The following is a 22229-nucleotide window of genomic DNA, read 5'->3' on the forward strand; positions in this document are numbered from 1 at the left end:
CAGTTCTTGTACACAAAACATCACTCGTCGTCTACCCAAGGTCTAGTTAATAAAAACTGGTTGCCTGGTTTTGGGGCTATGTAAATAATACACTCCCGTGAACCCAGCTGGATCTCGCAATAACTCACATTCTGTTTCAATTAAATAGAACGTGAGTGCACCGGTCAGTCTGTTTGACCTGGTTAAAAATGACTATGTTTACTGTGTACATTTGAATTAGGGACGTGACTGATAAAACAACAAACTATTGAATGATTTTCTTAAATAGAAATATGCCACCAAGGATGCACCTTGAAACAAAGTCCAAACCTAGCCTTGTACAGTATTTAGTTATCATGTTTACATAATGTTTTTGTGAAGTTTCTTCACCTCTGGTCAGGGAAATTGAGAACCTTGGATGTCTGCAAAACCTTTTTCCATGTCGATCACTAGTCATGTCCTGCAGGTTTTGAATGTTCCCTCTCGATGTCAAATAATTGCTTTAAAAGGTCCCTCGAATCACACAAAATGACCGCCGCAGAGAGATTTATGCTTGAGAAATAATTAACCCCAGCAATGCGACTAGATGACAAAAGACTTTATGATTCTCATACATCACACTCAGTCTTTACAGTCGTCCATTGTTCACCAGATGTGCTGGAAGCTGCAGGGTTTCAAGCTGAAGAGTTTGTGGTGTGGGTGCCATCATTTTCACTGCGGCGTGAATATGTCTGGGAAAGAAATGACACATTAATATACTCTGGCACTGTGCAGCATATCACTCTGTCGAACAAAAGAAAAATACCTCTTGGCTTTGGTAAAGGTAACGTAAAAATAACATTGAAGTAACCTGGTTACTACAGGTCTAACAGTCTGTGATTTAATTTGTTTAATTAACACGTGAGATGATTTCAACGTCCCAGAATACTTGCGAAAAAATAAGGGAAATCATTTCACCTTTGGGTGATATCTCACGAAAACTAGAACAATATTTTGTTTCACAACATTTAATCATAGGTTCCTTTGGAGGAAGGTTTGTTGACATATATTTTACTTTTTTATTTTCAAGCATATTTCAAAAATAATTAAGATTTAAGATTCCATTAAGATTCCATAGATTCACCTGAAAGTGCTACAAAACATTGGTGTTATATGAAGCTTTACAGCTTGCTCTGCACTATGAGTAGTATTTTGATTTCAATAACAATTGATTAATGAACATGTAAAAATATAAACATGAACAGTGTTTGGATTCGTTACCTGGAAAAGCAATCAATTACTTATTACTCAGCTTTTTAAAAATGCTGTCCATTCAGCACGAAGCTCCACTGTAGGCCTATCAGATGAGCGAAGGTGTAGATTTTCCTTTGGTACGTTTTGCCGTTGTTTTGTCGATTTCTGTTACGATTACTGTAGGTCCTTGATCATAAGTAATCCCTTTGATTATATGCCTTTTAATTTCAATGCATTATTATGTGCAAGATTGACCTGACATAGTTTGCATTCGCGCTGCGGTCAGTTAATGCGGGGTTATTTGAACTTTGAGGTCGGCATTTGAAGTCAGCCTCGTTGTGACTTCATAGCCTACATATTAAAGACATTTAAAAAAGGCTATGTACTGTTAGATTTATCAAGACATAATTTCGTTGTGATAAAATACACTTTTCCATTTTGAATTGCATTTGTCAGATGTCGATTGTTTATATGGAAATTGTGTTGGAACATATTATTATTATTTTTTTTTATATTTATGTTTTATCATAATGAGTAAAAATGTCTTTCACACATTTTTAGTGGAACCATACCATATAAGGTGAGTAATGGTTAAATGGGACACAGAGAAAAGTGACTTTTAAGCTTTCTAATAGATATCCTAATCAACAATCAATACCTGTGCGTTAGTGAGGAAGTACAGTTGAAGTCGGAAGTTTACATACACTTTAGCCAAATACATTTAAACCCAGTTTTTCACAATTCCTGACATTTAATCCTAGTAAAAAAATCCCTGTCTTTGGTCAGTTAGGATCACCACTTTATTTTATGAATGGGAAATGTCAGAATAATAGTAGAGATAATTATTTATTTCAGCTTTTATTTCCTTCATCACATTCCCAGTGGGTCAGACGTTTACATATACTCAATTAGTATTTGGTACCATTGCCTTTAAATTGTTTAACTTGTGTCAAACATTTCGGGTAGCCTTCCACAAGCTTCCCACAATAAGTTGGGTGAATTTTTGCCCATTCTTCCTGACAGAGCTTGTGTGACTGAGTTAGGTTTGTAGGCCTCCTTGCCTACAAAGGAGGTATTCAGTTCTGCCCCCAATTTGTCTATAGGATTGAGGTCAGGGCTTTGTGATGGCCACTCCAATACCTTGACTTTGTTGTCCTTAAGCCATTTTGCCACAACGTTGGAAGTATGCTTGGAGTCCTTGTTCATTTGGAAGACCCATTTGCGACCAAGCTGTAACTTCCTGACTGATGTCTTGAGATGTTGCTTCAATATATCCACATCATTTTCCTTCCTCATGATGCCATCTATTTTGTGAAGTGTACCAGTCCCTCCTGCAGCAAAGCAACCCTACAACATGATGCTGCCACCCCCATGTTTCACGGTTGTGATGGGGTTCTCCGGCTTGCAAGCCTCCCCCTTTTTCCTCCAAACATAACGATGGACATTATGGCCAAACAGTTCTATTTTTGTTTCATCAGACCAGAGGACATTTCTCTAAATAAAGTACAGTGCTTGTCCCCATGTGCAGTTGCAAACTGTAGTCTGTTTTTTTATGGTGGTTTTGGAGTAGTGGCTTCCTCCTTGCTGAGCGGCCTTTCAGGTTATGTCGATATTGGGCTCGTTTTACTGTGGATATAGATACTTTTGTACCTGTTTCCTCCAGCATCTTCACAAGGTAATTTGCTGATGTTCTGGGATTGATTTGAACTTTTCACACCAAAATTACGTTCATCAATGCCTTGCAAAGGAGGGCACCTATTGAAGGACAAAAAGCAGACATTGAATATCTCTTTGAGCATGTTGAAGTTATTAATTACGCCTTGGATGGTGTATCAATTCACCCAGTCACTACACAGATACAGGCATCCTTTTAGCTCATTTGCTGGAGAGGAAGGATGCCACTCTGGGATTTCAACATGAGGCCAATGATGACTTTAAAACAGTTAGAGTTTAATGGCTGTGATAGGAGAAAACTGAGGATGGATCAACAACATTCTTCATTCAAAGACTCGATCATGGACACTCTTACTGACAGTTGTGGCTGCTTTGCGTGATGTATTGTTGTCTCTACCCTCTTGCCTTTGTGCTGTTGTCTGTACCCAATAATGTTTGTACCCTGTTTTGTGCTGCTACCATGTTGTGCTGCTGCCATGTTGTGTTGTTGCCATGCTATGTTGTCTTAGGTCTCTCTCTTTATGTAGTGTTGTGGTGTCTCTCTTGTCGTGATGTGTGTTTTGTCCTATGTATATATTTTTGTTTTATCCCAGCCACTGTCCCCACGGGAGGACTTTTGCTTTTTGGTAGGTCGTCATCGTAAATAAGAATTTGTTCTTAACTGTCTTGCCTAGTTAAATACATAAAACATTTAATAATAATAATTGTAGTTAATCCACAATCATAACCTAATTGACAGAGTGAAAACGAGGAAGCCTCTACCAAATACAAAACATGCATCCTATTTGCAACAAGGCACTAAAGTAATACTGCAAAAATGTGTCAAAGCAAATAACTTTTTATCCTGAAATACAACATGTTATGTTTGGGGCAATTCCAATACCACACATTACTGAGTACCACTTTTCCATATTTTCAAGCTGCATCATGTTATGGGTATGCTTGTAATCTGTAAGGACTGAGGAGTTTTTCAGGTTAAAAAAGAGAAACGGAATGGAGCTCAGCACAGGCAAAAACCTGGTTCAGTATGCTTTCCAACAGACACTGGGAGATAAATTCACCTTTCAGCAGGATAATAACCTAAAACACAAGGCCAAAAGCTACGCTGGAGTTGCTTACCAAGAAGACAGTAAATGTTCTTGAGTGGCCGAGTTACAGTTTTGATTTAAATCTGCTTGAAAATATATGGCAAGACTTAAATGGTTGGCTAGCAATGATCATCAACCAATTTGACAGAGCTTGAAGAATTTTGATAAGAATAATGGGCAAATGTTGAACAACCCAGGTGTTGAAAGCTCTTAGAGACTTAGGCAGAAAGATTCACAGCTGTAATCAATGCCAAAGGGGATTCTAAATGTGTTGACTCAGGATGTAGAATACTTATCTAATCAAGATATATTAGTGTTTTTCTTTTACAAATGGTAGAATATTTCTTCCACGTTGACATTGCAGAGTATTTTGTGTGGATTATTAATGTTCCACAAAAATACCTATGTTTATCACGAATATATATTTTTTACTCATGTATATATTATTTACTCTCTCAATTATCCTCCTTTACAAAAAATAATTAAGTGTCCCACTTTGCCAATCAAGGTGGCCCAATTTGCCAGTATTGGATGCGTTACTTGAAAAAGTACCCTGTAGTATTACAATATTTTAACACGGTAACTTGTTATATTACTCCATTACTGATACAAGTAATGCATTAGTGTAATGCGATACTTTTGTAAAGCATTACCCCAACACAGAATTTTTGGGGATTTGCTACATTTTTCATATTTCTGAACATAATATACTCCACGGGCATTTCAAAGTTCCAGAGTAGGATCTCTTCTACTGTTTGCGGTATGATCCAATTTGTAAGCATTACAAACAGTGAATGTGAAAATCGATTCAAAACAGTTGCCCTCTGCTGGTGATTTGCAGGATGTGCAATGATACAAGTACAAGGATGGTTGTGATTGGTTACATTGCCTACTATGACAATTTCTCTGTATACAATTGTCCATAACATTAAAACTAGCAGAGATCCCACTTTGGAACTTTGATATGCCTGTAGAGTATATTATGTTCAACAATATATTGAAACATTTGTCAAATCAAAAATGATATATTCTCTATATTCATGTTTCCATTTTTAAATATTCATTAATGTAAGAAAATCATTATTCAAATCAAATTATTACTCATATTACAGAACCAGCGGTATAGCTTCAAATGAAACATATTTTTCTTTGTGTGGATGTGTGGATTCTTATCTTAAAACATAGGCTTAGAACTTTTATGTTGTAACAATTTCTGTCTATCACAAATCCGTCACTCTAAAAATTCACCATATTTATTTTTCAAACAGCCCAGATACTTCAGAGCTCTGCTATTTGAACCTTGGCTCGATTTAGATGGTGATGCAGATACCAGTGTTTTGAAGGACGTAGGAAGACTTGACTAAGAGCCGAAGTATGGGTCCAATTGGAGCCCCATTTGTCTGCAGTTATTTTGGTTCCTGGCACATACACATTTTAGATTTCCAGGGAGCCCTGTTGGTTTTGGCTTTAACTCTCTGAAAATGAGAGCAGGGTGCAAGAGAAGCAGAGTGTCAAGGCCAGTCAAGTAGCATTTCACCGAAAATGAAGACAAATTTGTAGTGATGTAAGTGTATTTGTGAAAATGAGAGGCTCTGGCACGATGGGGAGTGCCCCACCCCCTCTCCACTTGTGTCCATCAAAATTGGGAAAGTGTAAGGTGTCTGTCAAATTAGCACTGTAGGACATATTTCCCCCAAAACCTGCGTGAGCCTCACATTTGTAGTTTGACATGCATTGAGCCTGGCAGAACTCTGGGCTGAAAAGACAAAGGGGAGACACTCTATCCTGTCCCCAGAGCACGCCTTTGTACCGGGAGAAAATGCTACAGGTTCAATTACCACAGGACGCAGTCATATTTCTCCTGTAATTTCTCCTTCAGTTCCAGGTCCTGAGAAAAATAATCCTGATAAAATATTGCCTGCATATCATCTCAGGTAGCATGAGTTACTTTGATTTAGCCTTTGTAGTCCACCACAATATCTTAAAAGGCATGAGCTCATTGCTTATATCAAATGTTCAATGCAATGCGATCTACAGCAACGGCAATCTGATTCCAATGTGTTCTCACTGCACTGGGCCAAAGTGTTAGGAACTCAACTCTCCTCTGATTTGGGGTGGCAGGTAGCCTAGTGGTTAAGAGCGTTGGGCCAATAACCGAAACGTCACTAGTTAGAATTCCCGAGCCAACTAGGTGAAATATCTGTTTAGATGTAACTATGGTCGATGTGAGTTTGTGACCTATCCTTTGTTTGTCCCCAGAAGACTTGCTCAACTCTGTTTTATGAAATGGGAACTAACTCAATTTGTTATGCATCTTCAACAATCCCACGTTTCTTGTGTCCTGTCCTCATAGTGCAGTGAGTCGGACTTTGAGTTTGGCACCGAGTGCCTTCATCTGGCTCTGCAGTACTGTGGCACCAATGCCAAGCTCATCGAGGGCCCACCAACCCTGTGGAAGGTGAGCCAGCCTGGGACACTAACTTACAATGCCTTTAAGCCTAAATTAGGCCGTTGTCTTAGCTCTAATTGTATGCTTATTACTAGTTTGTTATACAGGGACAAATACAGATTTGATTTCATACATTGTGTATTGTATGTAATACTATTTGATATTACTGAAAGTAAAGGGTTTTTATGGTTTTGATAGCGTTTAACTAAGCCAGTAATGGGGTAAGGCCTATGAATCTAAATATATTTTCACTAAAATGAACAATGCTTTTTAGAGCAGGTGTGATGCTAAAATGTTGATAAACTAAGTTGTATTTGTCCTGTAGGTGACCTACAAACGAGATCTGGCTGCAGCGGAGTCCATTGTCAAAGGTATGTGACTGTATCTGTATATATTTTCATACACAACTTATACTTTTAAGTGCAATATTTACATGATCGTTGTTTGCCTCCGACAGAAAAACCACATACTTTATAGACCTAATGTATTTTAGCACTATTTTCTGAGGTGTTTTTTTTTTCACATTTTTTTTGTCCTGTGTGAGACAATGGCAGTTTAGAATGGAATTGAGTGATGTCGACGAGAAATAGAATAGTCTTTTATTGTTCTCCCAGGAAGATATTCTGTGAAGTCTTGTTTAGGTTTGTCAGAAAGTAAGGGAGGGTGTTTGCAGTCTGTGATGTGAACGCCATCCATACAAGTCAGGGCACGGTAGAGCCATCATGGTCTCTACACAGTCAGGGAAACATTCATAAAGTCATCAGTCCTACTCTTTACCTCTGTATGCACCTGGGCCGACCAACTGGATTATGACATATTGAGCATAGTAATTATACCAAGAGAGCTTTGTGTGTGAATGAATTCATTGTTAGTGTGTGTTGGGAGCGTATGCAAGAATACATCTTCGTGTGTGTATGTCTTTGGCACATCACTTCCCCACGTAAATCAAGTTGGATCCCGAGTGGTGATGATTTAAATGAATTATCACAATGTTTAAAGATTATTATCATTGCTAAGTAACGGAGATTTGCAGCAAAAGTGGTCAAAGTACACTTTCTTTTTCAGAGACTCTCTCCCAGTCGGCCTGTGTTGTCACAGGTGGCTCTGCACAGGCTACAGAGCTGGCCAACGCTCTGCAGAGGAGCATGAGCGCTTTGGACATGGTATGGTGATGATTATGATGATGATGATGATTATGATTACAATTACAATGTTTGTGAGATTTTTACATTCGATCATCACATTGATGTTTCTTCCACCCCTCCGACAATCCCCCTCTCCCAGACCTTGTGAGCTCCGCTTGGGTGGGCCCCGGTTAGACTTGCCATCTGCTGTTAGACCTATATTGGAGCTTGTCTGAAGGCTTCCACACCCTCCTCCCTCCATCCCCCCTCTGCCTCTCCACCTCCCGGCATGACGGAAAGCAGATGGCAGTCATATAGTTCATGCCATGGGAATTATCTGATTAATTGAGTGTTCAGCGATGACTCTTCACTACCACCCTTCGCCCGTCATGTTGACTGGCTCCCTATTTCTCCATACTGTCCCTGTATGACATGTCTCCCATTCATTCTCAGTCATGGTGAAGGGGTCACAGGTTGCCATATCGTCTCCACAAATCACATTGCACTTCTCCATTCTCATACGTTTTAAAACAGACACCCCCGGCCTCCCACCGTACCGTCCCCACATTGCCGCCGAGAGTCTCTTCCTTCCTACGTATATCGGAAAGTGTGTATACATCCTCCCTCAGTAGTTGATAACACAGGGTGGAAATGCATGGCAGGTGAAATGTTTTGGTGATACAGGGAAAGCACAGACAGCTCATCCTCCTGTGAAGCAGTGCCAAGCTCTTCATCAGGCAGTACGTGTCAAACAGGCAGCGGATCTAGCTGTCGTGGTGCATGGCAGACCCCTGAGATGTACTGTATGGGGTCCTAGGAACCTAAGGCTTTGGCTTTGATTGGAACCATTGTTCCCTTCACTCGGTTGGCCGGTAGGGTCGTGTTGTGGTGCACGCGTTTCTGGGACCAGATACATCCTTCCCAGGGGTTCGAGGGAGATGAAAGGCGAGATAATGGAGGAGGCGGAATTAGCTTTGTGATCAATGCCGTTAATGAATCTAATACAGGGGATAAGGGAGGTAGAGCCTAAACTGTCCTGGAGCTTGGAGGCGAGCAGACAGTGTGTGTGTGCGCAGGTGGAGGATTTTGCAGCGTGTGTGTTATTGTGGGGAGAATATGATTAGGGGATTCTCCTAGCATGATGAATATGGATGTGATCCCATAATCATAGTGGAAGATACAAAATATACATTAAATTGTATTATTATGTAATATATTATAAACAATGTTCTTGTTAGCACTTTTAATTCTTGTTCTGTACATGTTGGTCAAGTAAAATGTTTTTTTTTAGGTTTATAAAAGTATTTTCCTCAATAACCCCAGATCACTTGTCCTTTAAAAGACATTCCCAGACGTTATTCAAGCAAAAAGCTTTTATAGCCGTTCATTATTCTTTTGATTAATAAGTAAACCTATTAGTGTCACATTTATTTCAGTCTCCTGAGACTAAGGAATTGGAATTTAACCACTAAAACATAATTCTGACAATGCATTAGAGCTGCAACTGAAACATCTGCCTCTTTTTAAAATTGAATTTAGGCTCGGAGTCAATTTGTGTCGGAGCCCAATCTAATAGACATTAATGTCATGATAGGAAGGGAGGATCTGATGAAGGGAGAACACCTCCATCCCCTCCTTATCTCTAACATTTTGAGCTTAGTATACGATAGTATTTCATATTCACTCAAGATTAAATACAATCTTGGAGAACATGAATTATATCACTCCTTTTTCCAAAATATGAACCTTGACCTAGTAGATATTTAGTCATGGACACAGCCAGATAGAGGAACAGCTCGGGCTGGACCGGGACAAAGCTCACTGAACTACACTTTCAGCACTATATTCAAATAATGTCTATCCTTTCTCTTTGTCTGAGTTTCTTAGCATTTCAAACAAGCAGCTCATAGTTTGAAAAAGTAATAGGTAACACTTTATTTTATAGCCTTATAGGACTTGCTATTTATATGGTTTTACTAGGAAACAATGTGGTAACATCTTACCACTTTCTGAATTGAAACTCATAGTTTGGGGCAGTTCTCTTTTTTTCCTCTGGCAGCCTGGAACTTGATTTCTGCCTCGGTCATGGACTATGGTGTGTCCTGTAGTTGGTCCTTGACCTCCTGTCTCTTGAACAAACATCCCATTCCAGAATTTCATGCCCAACTAACCTTGTTTAAATCATGTCAGAAAATGTAATCTTGCAAATCTACATTTCTGACTGATGGTTTTCCCTCAGAAGCCACAGGCGACTTATCTTTCTGGACCAAATAACCCTCCACATGTTTCCCGTAACCACTTAGATTTCCAACTGTCATTGTTATTCTAAACAGTTAAAATTGTACAAGTCCCAGTCAGTGACAAACACAGAGCGTGGATGTTTGTTTCTGTGTTTATTTCCACTTGTGTATGAAATGTTAGACAGGACCAGGGAGGAATTACTGGGAAAACAGAAGAGATGGACATGAAATGGACACACTGACATGTTGTACAGCTTCATTCTATTTGTATTCAAGGGCTACATTTGTTGAAATATACTCAGCTAAAATGTGGTCACAATTACAGTGAACAAAAAATGCTTTTATTATTTTGGACTGCACTGAATTTTGATTTGATTTACAGTGTAATGAAATTGAACTTGGCTCGTCCACAATTCTGTCTCCAGGCTTCTTTGTACCCTTTATCATTCTGCCAGCTCAGAGAGACAACGAGATCCCAGCAGTGGTTCCCTGTCTCTTTCAATTGTTCTAACGAGCCATCCAGCCTTGGAGAGAATTTAGCTTAAGATCAATGGTGTTCAACTCTAGTCCCGGAGCTACGTAATGTATGCTGGTTTTGTCCTTGCTTTCTAATCAGGGACTCATTTATTATTGGGTAACCAGGTGTGTGGACTGAGACTTTCTGGCTGAAATTAATTGATTAAGTGCCAGGGAGAAATGAATACCAGCATGGAAATCCCTCCGGGACTGTAGTTGAGCTCCCCTGCATTCCAATGGAATTTAACATTATTAACTAACATCATTATTTGGGTTTTATTTCACTTTTTAATGTAGTATTTCTGTAAAATGTTTCTTTGTGTATTTCTTCAAGGAGGTGGATGTGATCTCAGACTTGATGGGAGACGATGCCAAATCTCTGTCAAAAGAGTGGAATTTTATTCGAGTTTCTGTAAGTTCACACTTCAGGAGTTTACGAAAACACAATATAACTAAGCCTGTTTCAAAATGATGGATATCGTTTGTTATTCCTGTTATGTTTGTTATTACCACGTTGGAAATGGAAGGTTATGCACGTTACATTTGTTTTCTGTTCAGATAGACAACGCAACAATATTCCGCTCTTTTCTGACACTTGCTTTTCATTTTTTATCCATAGGTCAACAGTTCTTGCTTTTCTGAAGTTGGAAAAATGCTGAGTGCATTGGAGGAGGCAGACCGAGCACTCCTGCATCCAGTGGTCATTATTTGGGTGAGTTGAGTTCACATAGGGATATATTTGTAAATAGAGCCTCATATGAATTGAGTTGCCTTACCAACACTCGTTCTGGTACTGGAAATTAGACTGTCTTCAGTTCTCTGTGTTTGGGGCTCTTTGCCCCTTACCGATCACTTTGCTTTATGGTGAGTTGGCCATGTTGCTTTAAGGATGGACTGTAAAGCTTGCGAAGGCCATGAAACACTCTGATGTTTGAGTATCCCAGTAGCAATCGCACACATTCAGAACAAGGTGAGTTAGCAGTGTTAACAGAGAACATTGTGTATATGGGTGTTGTCTGTGCTTAGTGGACTTAGTGGACGTTTATCATGTCTCATTCAGGTTTCCCACACTGTGAATGAACTTGCACTGGGTGTTTTCTAATGCACACGTCTGGTCCAGGCAGGCTCTAGTTTCCTCAAGGTACATGTACTACATGGCCAGGCAACCCTTTTCCGCTTGTAAAAAGGTTCACTTTGCAGTCTACCTCTGGTCCCTCCGACAAAACTATGTTGCTGTTTAGAAACCCTATACCCCCACCTTGAGAGCACTTCACTCCTTTCACTTACTGTTTGGCTCGTTTCAGATGTCAATGTCAACCACAGAGTAACATTAACTCTTGACAGCCCAAGTAGAACCCCCCTTCCCCCTGCAAATTGATCTAATTGGAACCCAAAATAAACATTTACGTTATGAAGGTCCTGTTTACTTTTTGTGATTTTTACCTTTTCACCCCGGCAACAGCACAACTGCCAAAACAAAGTGAGGAGAAAAAGGTGCACTGGGCTTGGGGAAGTTGCATTCTGGAATTTTCTCTAAGCGAGTCTTTACGTCTTCAAAACAACTCGGTTTTAATCATTGCAAATGTCATACAGGATAACTTGATTAAACCGCCTGCCTTGATTTGTGTTGCAAGGCCTTGTTAGGTCTTCAGTAAACCTCTGTGCACGCAAGTGTACACACACACACACGCACGCACGCACGCACGCACGCACGCACGCACGCACGCACGCACGCACGCACGCACGCACGCACGCACGCACGCACGCACGCACGCACGCACGCACGCACGCACGCACGCACACACACACACACACACACACACACACACACACACACACACACACACACACACACACACACACACACACACACACACACACACACACACACACACACACACACACACACACACACACACACACAGCTCCAATCCAGTGGTGTGGAGCTAGGTTCCAGGCTGCATTAGGGTGGGAGCAACACTCTCCACCACACCAGAGTAAATGCATCTGTGTCTGAGCTTTCCCCACAGCTCTTACTGTGGACCAGATGCCCTTTTCACAGGTAGAGAACCCTAGGACCCCCCCACATTCAACACTTTATTAAAAATACATTCACTCCTGGCCTAAGTTGATTTCATGGCAGCTTAAGGATGTCCTACATTGAACATCAGCATCATGGGAAGGCTTTATTCCAAACAGAGTTAGCGAGGTGGGAGGGTGAATTCAAAACAAGAGTTGGCTCACCGAGCGATCTCAGAATTTCTCCGTCTTAAGCGAGGATGCAAAATCAACAGTGAGGGATATCTGGGTGGCGTTCGATGGCACTTGTTCTTTCTTGAGGGCTTAGTCCAGCGTTTCCCAAACTCGGTTCTCGAGATCCCAAGGGGTGCATATTTTGTTTATACCCTAACAATAAAAAACTGATTCAAATGATCAAAAGTTGATGATTAGTTAATTATTTGAATCAGCTGTGTAGTGCTAGGGCAAAAAAACAAAACGTGCACTTGGGGCCCTGAGGACCGAGGTTTAGGAAACCATGGCTTAGTCTGTAGCATTAAACAATGACCTGGCAATCGGAGTGCGAGATAATCGAGTTTCACAGAGTGCGTGGCAATTGATTTAGTATGTGCCTGGTAATGATCTCGTCTAGACATAAGCCAAACTGGCACCTTCTGCAGCAAAACAAATCAATAATATCACTTATTTGAATTGGAACAGATGTTGATAGATGACAAGTGACTTGCTTTACTTATTCAAGAAATACTTGACTTAGTCATATAATGATGTATAATAGAAGGTTTATAACAGATGAATTAACACATTTGACATTGAGCTTACAACACACACCCTGTATATGAAGACATAAATGGAGTGAATTCACCCCGTCGAGCCGTCAGTCAATAGCCCAATTAGACATTTTAAGTTTTGCAGCAGCAGTGTAGATGCTTTCACATCCCATGCATGACACACTAAGTGACTCATCTGTGCTGGTTAATGCTGTCTTAAGATGGGCCCATCTATCTACATAAACACCGTGAGGCCTTTCCACCTGAACCAGAGGCATTACTACCTCCCAGAGTCATATCTGATGTGTGTTTACCCCGAATACCACAACACACTCCTCCAACATCCCTCCCAAACTAGGACCTTAAATAAACATGCTTGTTCATTCGCAGCATGTCTTTCTTAGGAGTTTTTTGAACAATGTGCTTTAATTGATCCAAAGGTTTAATCATTCTCACGGTCTCTGTAAGAGAGTGTCTTATTGGCAGGAGATGCATGTCTCACTGGGTGTGGCGGGGCTTCTTTTGATAGGTTTATTTGAACGTGTCGGAGGACGGTTTGTCCGCCAGCGAGCCGACGGGAGGAGAGCCGGCGGCCATGATGGAGCTCGCCACAGGAGCCAAGCTCGGAAATATTTTAGTCTATGGCATCCAGCTTCATCACTCAAAGGTATGCCCCCTTGTTTTCTTCTTGTTTTTCAATTTGCCTGGTCTTACGTCCTGCTCAAATGGATTTAGAGCCCCCCTGGAATGCTCGTTTCAAAAAAGCCAAACATAACACAATGAACTGTGTACGTCCTTGTTCCCGAGTCTTGCCTCCTCATGCATTTGGACTTGAGGCTAATTATTCTGTCTGTGTTAGATGTTGGACGTGTGTGTTTGTTCTTGTGCTTACTTGTGTGGAATATAACCTTTTAACCTTTCCATCCAGACAGATATTCTGTTTTGTTTTTAATAAAATAAACATGCAAGGGATAAAGATGTCCTCCAAGTGTGAAAAAGCCATGCTACACTTACACACACATGGGTTCAAGTGTTTGCCCTTACTGCATACATACCTCAGCTGTGTCTCATGGGAAGGCTCTGCTCTGGATGGTGTTTGAGGTTCCCCATTGGCCTGTCAAAAGTTCACTGGAGTTGTCAGGGTTGATGTGGTTGACCTGAAATGTGTTTCTGTCAGAATTTACATGATTATATGAACGTGAAACACTCCTAACATGGGATTAGAGATGGCGGGATATGTGTTACTGAAGCGATTGGATTACTGCTGCCTTGTGGCTACGTTGCGCTCACCCACAACAGTAGGTCGCAACAGCTGGAAAGGATACAGAAAAGCCAGATGTTCTCACAATAGAAAAGCCCCCCCCACCCCACCCCCCAAAAAAACAACAACAACAATACAAATAATTATATAATAGTTGCAATCTTGTTTGTGCAACAATTGATATACATGCCAGTGAGCTTCGTGTTTGTGATAGATTGAGCTATTTGGACAAATGACAGCTTCAATTTCCTGGCAGCAATAACACATCACAAACCAATGGCAGTACCTCACTGTTCGGGGCAGATCGAGAGAGGTTTCAGACATCTCTTTTGATTTGAGCCTTGTCAGCATTAGCTAGGAGGAATTCAACCTGAGTAATGGAGTGAAGATGGATTTCCATTTTCTTTGGAGTGTTGACAACGTGCGGCCGTCGGTCTTTGACGTCGACGTGTCATCTAATTAAAACAAGGTGCTTTGCATTCTTTACGGGGAAGCGTGTGATGCACCTACTTCACATGTGAGTTTGATTGCGCTATCAGTTGTTTCTGTCTTTGGTCTGCGATTCCCAGCATGCCAGAGTCTTCCACTGACCTATGGAGAGTGATGCTCTTAATTAGTCATTCCTGTTCCAGTTTTATGAGAAAATGCTTATCCTTATCAGATAGTGGAACACCGACTAAGACCTTGCATAAATCACTGTGTTATGTTTTCTTTTATATTGAGGATAATTCTTCCCAGATGGGCTTATTCATACTTATCAAAAAGGGTTGCCAATACTCCCTATTTCAGTCCACTTGGCCTCCAGATATGTACAAATATATCTATATTAATGCACATCCACAAATTAAACTCATTGCTTCTGTGTTATTTCATTTTCCTATCACCCAAAGGGCTGGACAGTATTTAATGAATTGTAATTTAATACAATATCCCAAATGTACTTAAGGCCCTGTTCAATCAGACATTGACATTCCTATACTGTACATTACATAGAGCAAACCTTAGGTTACCATTGTGTGAAAACAAATGGAAGTGTATTGATCTATTTGTTTTGTTGTGTGTTTTTCTCTCTAAACGAAATGTTAAATAGCGATGTTGTTTTTGGTGTTCTCGAATTCCCCTGTTTAGAGATGGAATTCTTTAGTTAGTCATGTAGAGGGATTCTTGTTGTAAGAACTCGATAAGGATCAGTAAACCTACTCTCTGGTAAATACAGTCTCAAATATCATATTAAAAACAGTCGTTCTTATTGTTGGAGACTCGCCTGATTTCCCCTTTGACATTTGTAAGTATAGATTTTGTCATGTTTAATTTCCTCGTATGCCAAGACATTTGGCCATTCTATGGGACTGCTGCAATAATTCCACTGTGGAGAACGCGGGGTGAAATGTCACCCAAGAATCTAATAGAATGTGAGGAGATTTGTTATTTTAAACCTTCACTGACTGGAATGAAACACATTATCTTGCTTATAATATACACTATCGGTCAAAAGTTTTAGAACACCTACTCATTCAAGAGTTTTTATTTTTAATATTTTCTACATGGTAGAATAATAGTGAAGACATTACAGCTATGAAATAACACATATGGAATCATGTAGTAACCAAAGAAGTTTTAAACATATTCTTAAAATATCCACCCTTAGCCTTGATGACAGCTTTGCAGACTCTTGGCATTCTCTCAGCAAGCTTCACCTGGAATACTTTTCCAACAGTCTTCAAGGAGTTCCCACATATGCTGAGCACTTGTTGGCTGCTTGTCCTTCACTCTGCGGTCCGACTCATCCCAAACCATCCCAATTTGGTTGAGGTCGGGAATTTGTGGAGGCCAGGTCATCTGATGCAGCACTCCATCACTCTCCTTGGTAAAATAGCCCTTACACAGTCTGGAGGTGTGTTGGGTCATTGTCCTTTTGAAAAACAGATGATAGTCCCACTATGCCCTAACAAGATGGGATGGTGTATCGAAGGCAAAATGCTGTGGTAGCCATGCTGGTTAAGTGTGCCTTGAATTCTAAATAAATCAGACGGTGTCACCAGCAAAGCACCCCCACACCATCTCACCTCCTCCTCCATGCTTTATGGTTTGAAATACACTTGCGGAGATTATCTGTTCACCCACACAGAGTCTCATAAAAAAAAGAGAAAAATAAAATAAGAAAAACCCCTTAAATGAGTAGGTGTTATAAAACTTTTGACCGGTAGTATAGATCCCCTACTGCAGCAAGAGGAAGTTTCAAGTGAAATTACCTGATGGTGTCTGGTGATGGTGTAGTACATTTTCAGGACCAGTAATGGAGTGTTTTAACTGATATCTTATTGGGAGACAATGTTTTGTTGCATTAGGAGTCTATGTCTTTGATATTACATGCGGGGTCCCGCAGGGATCTATTGTTGGCCCCTTGCGTTTCTTCATATCCCCCCCAAAACTAAATGTTCTTGTTGTTTCAGGATTATTACTGATTGGTTGTATCCTCTGTTTTTGCTCAGTATTGACTTTGTCCTTAGAGAGGAGGAGAAGGAGAAATATAATGTAGTCTACGTCTGAGGTAATGTGACCCCAAAATTACCTGCTTAACAGCATACAGCTCTTGTTCCTCCTTAAGTGTTTTCACATTTGGTGTTAAATTAATGGTTGTTCTCAACCACAGTAAGTAGGGATAGAGAAGAACAATAATGGAGATAATTGAAATGCTTCTATTATGTATCATACTGGGGGGAATAGAAGACACCCCCTGAAGTCAGTACAGGATAATGGAGAACTGAATGTCTGGGGCTGAGTTATATTTATCTCCAGTAGAACGGATTGCCACAGTACACTTTTGCACATATTGGCAATTTTAGTAGTATTTTAGCGTTAAAGATGAATAAATGCGTGTCATTTTAAGTGTATAAAAATTATGAATTTCTTCATCCCCAACACATTGGCCTTCAGAAAATGTATTTTGGACCCAAAGTTGATCTACTTAAAGGAGCCATGACTGTGGTTTCATGTTATTCAAGGCAACACCCACAGCTGGAATGCAGCGTGGCAGAAACATTCCTATGTTTACCTAAGGTAAAGATTTCTCCCAAGCTGAACAAATGGAGTCACGGACAATGAACTGCCGCCTTTGTGGAAAGATCTGTGATCAAAGCCCCTCCACAGACCTGTTGCGATGGTGTTATTCTACCTGACCAAAGATGCACACCTGACATGTGTGCCATGATGTGTGAACACTGAACACTCAGACCATTTAAGCCGTTGGCTGAAGTTGTCGGTGGTGAGAGTTGGGAGACGCTCTAGTGCAGTAAACCGATCTGACGGTGTGAAAACTGATCGTATCCCCTATCCATGGCTGCCGCGGCGATAGGAAGTGTCACCGGATCCCCCCCAGCGCAGGGTCTTGGAAAACTGTCACCGCATGAAAAGAGGGTTGTCACAGTGATATATGGGCGCTCTAATCCCCGCAGTGAGAGCCCTGATGTTTACCCGCCCCGCGTTTCCTTCTCAAAGATCCCAGACCAGGAACACCTTAAACCTGAGAAGAGATTAGCCCCTGGAAAAGAAGAGACAAATAAAGAGAAAAGCAAGAGAAAGAAAAAAGGAAAGGCTTTATAGGTCTATTCTCTTCCCTGTTTAGGTCCACCGTCCGCATGGTAGGCAGGCGAAACTGTACACCCTTCTCATAATCATACCTGGACGTGCACCCTCACCGAGGTCACAGGGTATCATGGGACGACCACCGCCACTGTGGTTTCGGGCACGCTCCCAATCACCCTCAACCACAGCTCAACAATTCTCCTGGGCTAAGATGCCACGTGTATTTGTGGTAACTAAGATGTGTTATAGATCTTGAGTAGCACCCTTCAAGAGTACTTTCATATGGGTGGCAGGTAGCCTAGTGGTTGGAGAATTGGGCTAGTAACCAAAAGGTTGCTTGTTTGAGTCCTCGATCCGATAAGGTGAAAAATCTGTCAATCTGTCCTTGAGCAAGGCACTTAATTGCTTAATACCCTAATTGCTCCAGGGTCGTCATGAATAATGGCTGAACCCTGGCCGTGACCCCAGTCTACGAGGGTGTCTAAGGAGGAGTTGGGATATGCAAAAAAACACATTTCCATTTCAAACCTCACACTGGTACAGGTTACCTACTTGTACATGCAGTGAAACAGGACAAATGTAAGCAGTATTTTATCTTTGTTAGAGAAGGACCTACACTGACACGGTGAGAATGCAAGGAATGAGGTAAACTGTCATTTAAAACAGTAATTCAAATACATGTAGTTAGTTCGCTCTGTTGATTTGAAATCTGTCTTGTACCAGGGTTTGGAAAAAGTGTACTGTATAATTTGAGGCACTGCATAGGAAAAGTACATGGCTGAATGAACCGTAGATAAAGTGAATCAAGTGCTTGCAAAAACTCAACCCCAATGTGAAAGCTGTTTTGCGTCACTCCAATAACATATCCGACAGCGCTGACAGATTTGGCCAATCTTCTGTAGATCTTCTAATGGTTAGCATCAGATTTATGTTCCAATATGCAGCCACTCATTCACACAGTATTTTCCCCTGTCATAAGCCTAATTTGTTCTCTTTTGTTTTCTCATAATGATGTCTGTAACTGTTATTGTGGATCCCTGGGGAAACCAAGATAAGAACCCCCCTGGGTGAGTCTCCAATGGCACTCTTTCCTCTATATAGTGCACCAGGGCCCATAGAGCCTTGGGAAGATGTGGACCCAGGAGACTTGCAGGATATCAAGCTTGATCTTTTGTGCCCAGAGTGCACCAGATGTGTGTTGGTATGTGTGAAACTCAACCGCAGGAGTTTGGCTGCGGAGGACTTAGACATACCAAAAGCACTGTTTACTCAGCTTTGATTTGGTCGATTTTTAAATAGACCAGCAATGGGTTTTCTCAGTGATAGGACTTGACTTAGATGTCCCAATCGGGGAAATGGCATTCCAACTACGGGAACTATTACAAACAAAAGCTAAATGATAAATGTTCTTTTATAGTGGATTAATACATTCCAGGTCTCTCTAAATTAGTTTGTAAACATATACTCAGGCAAAGAATGCCAAAGTGTATTCATATGTGAATTTACTTTACCACTAGATTTGTGCGCTGTGACCACCCACAGTATTGACCACCCACAGTATTTGGGGATAGAGTTAACACATCTTTATAATGTTGTGTGAGAGAGATGGCACTGGAAGGATTACACTTTTGCTTTACATGTTCCTTTTTAAGGCTTCTTTGAGAAGTGTTCATCTTTCAGATGTGTGCTTGTGTCTTCATTGGGGGCAAGACCTCACTGTGATATGGTATTGTGTGTTTTGGGCTGTGGAAAATCCTCACAGTAAACATTGAATGTGATTACAATGTTAGAACATCCTTACCTACAGATACTGTATCTTTGAAGGTGATTGGAATAGAGTCCAATTCCAAACGTTTAGATTTGATTGAAGTCAGTGATGCGTCTGTCTCAAACACCTATTGTTTTTTGTGTGAATTGTTTTGATATCAATTTCACGGCCCATTGCCTGCCCACTCAGTCTCACACTCATCATCTGGTAGGCCGCACGGCCTGCACATCCCCTCGTTGTTTAGTCTGTGAGATGCCGTTGTTTTGACAGAAATATAGAAACACATTGTTGCACCGGTGTTTGTATGCCTGGCTTATGGGAGATATGTCTGTGATTACATTCTACCTCCGTGTTTGGAGTGGAAGTGAGGACGCTAAGCCGTGACCAGGATGTACTGGGTTTAAGTCCAGGGTGTGTCATGTTTGGGATGTCTGGGGTGTCAGTGAGCAAAATACCAGTACCTGTATTTGACCTAAGATGTCCTACGATACAGACCGTGTCATGTTTATCTGTAATATGGGTACTTTCTACTATCATAACCAAATGAGGTGTGTGTGTGTCTGTGTATGTATGTGGGTGGGTGGGTGTTTGTGTGGGTGGAGGTTGGTATGTCCCAGTGCATACATCCTCACCATGTCTTCATGCCTCTATAACTGAAGAGTCATTGTCCTGGTTACTGTTTAGAGGTATGTCTGCCGGTGGGCCAAATTCAAGTCATCACTCACTCACTCGAGCTTGTTGAAATAACACAGCATTCATTCTGAAAAGACCCTATGGAAACACATACTTCCTTTTTCTTTTCTTTGCTGAAATGCTCTGTGTCCCATTTTGACTGGGTTTGTTGTTTGGTTAGTCAAAGGGAAGTCTATACATACCGTATTTGTCAGAATATTTTGGAAACCCCTTTTCAAAGTGAGTTTTCTCGCTCTACTGTGAGCAGCTTGTGCAACAGCAATTGTTGTGTCAGTGGAGTCTAAGAAGCAGCTATGTATCAATGCAAGTGCGGTTTACCTTGTCTGGAAAGTCTGAGGAGACTCGCAAAAGTTCCACACAAGTGGTGGAGGATAAACATCGACGCACATAAGAATTCTCATACAGTACGTGTCGTTTTCAAATGAAGTGCAGCAGACGTTCTGGCACCTTGCCACATTCAACGCCTCACCCTAAAATCATTGACCAGCGGCCTCTCACATTTCCTGACCTCCAGACCCTTTGGCCTGAATCACTAATCCCAAGTCAATGGTTTAACTGTTGAGTTGGATCCTCCTAATTTAGCATGGCTCAAGCAGTAGCCTTGTAGGCTGTACTTTGGATGAAATGACTCCAAATCTTGGGTGTTAGGTTTGGGTTCATATCAAGTCTCTGAACCAGACATTAACCAGACCTGCTATCCCCCTCTGTCTGTTTAGCCCCTAGCTATCGCCTCCCCATAGAATTAGAGGGGAGGGTGGTGGTGGGTCCTCAATACCAAGAAAAGGACATGCTGTCAGAAGGATGAAACACAATCCTTTTAAACCAAAGGGAGTGTGTGTGTGTGTGTGTGTGTGTGTGTGTGTGTGTGTGTGTGTGTGTGTGTGTGTGTGTGTGTGTGTGTGTGTGTGTGTGTGTGTGTGTGTGTGTGTGTGTGTGTGTGTGTGTGTGTGTGTGTGTGTGTGTGTGTGTGTGTGTGTGTGTGCGCGCGTCCCCAGTCATATTATACCAACAGGACTCACCTCATAGGTCATTTGGGGAGAGCTTCTTATACAACTTTTTCTTATTTTAGCCTACTATTTTAGACGGTAATAAACAAGAAGCAAATGTTCAGTGTTTTTAGCAAGGCGGATCTGCTCATGGAAGAGTTTGAAACAGCCCACAGAAACTGATACTGCCCTCGTGGCTAACGGTACCACAAGCATAGAAGAACATTACAATGCGCCCCAAACATTTTGTCATGCAGTATGTCTCAACAGGACGTTTTGGACGATTTCTTATTGTGATTCTAACAACTCTTTCCAGGACACTTGGCCCAGCGCTACTGAAAGCGTTTCCATGAGCTGTTTTTACTGAGGACTCCAGCTCCACTGGCAATCCATGAAGGGAACTGAAGTGGGAGCCCTCGGTAGCTAGTCCTCGGGGCTTGAGATCTCAAAATGACAGAGGCGTGCAAATTGTCACTGTTAAAACTCCTAATTGCTAAAACCCAAAGCTTCAAAGAGCCCCTTCATGTGTGGCGGTGGACTGCTATACACAGCTCTGCTTCCATGATGGAAAGGTTGATCCCATCTGTGGCATTTTAAAAGTAAAGTTAGCTAGTACTCAAAGGATTGCTTATTGTGTGGTCTGCTGATGTTTTCTACTCTTTCAAAGAGGTATAGTCTTACTCCTGTCACAATCCTCCTCTTAAACAGTATGTACAAATAGATTCCGTAATGATTTGTAGTTCCATTCTGTAAACGTGTGGTTTCAGTTTGGAATAACAAGGCTAGTGTGTGTGTGTGTGTGTGTGTGTTTGTGTGTGTGTCCGTGCTCGCGAGAGAGCATTTGTGT

At 41.3% G+C, this 22229-nt stretch overlaps 1 protein-coding gene across 1 annotated transcript in view; it reads left to right on the forward strand.

Moving 5' to 3' along the window:
• LOC123997666 (D-ribitol-5-phosphate cytidylyltransferase-like) overlaps nt 1-22229 on the forward strand; it is a 31579-nt gene that overhangs the window by 2094 nt on the left and 7256 nt on the right. Inside the window, exons 4-9 of the mRNA XM_046302120.1 lie at nt 6328-6432; nt 6749-6794; nt 7489-7586; nt 10638-10715; nt 10923-11015; nt 13619-13756. Of these exons, the coding sequence (XP_046158076.1) occupies nt 6328-6432; nt 6749-6794; nt 7489-7586; nt 10638-10715; nt 10923-11015; nt 13619-13756 (558 nt within the window). The remainder of the gene's footprint in view (nt 1-6327; nt 6433-6748; nt 6795-7488; nt 7587-10637; nt 10716-10922; nt 11016-13618; nt 13757-22229) is intronic.

This window comes from Oncorhynchus gorbuscha, linkage group LG15, assembly GCF_021184085.1.
Source record: "Oncorhynchus gorbuscha isolate QuinsamMale2020 ecotype Even-year linkage group LG15, OgorEven_v1.0, whole genome shotgun sequence".
In the NCBI taxonomy this organism is placed as follows: domain Eukaryota; kingdom Metazoa; phylum Chordata; class Actinopteri; order Salmoniformes; family Salmonidae; genus Oncorhynchus; species Oncorhynchus gorbuscha.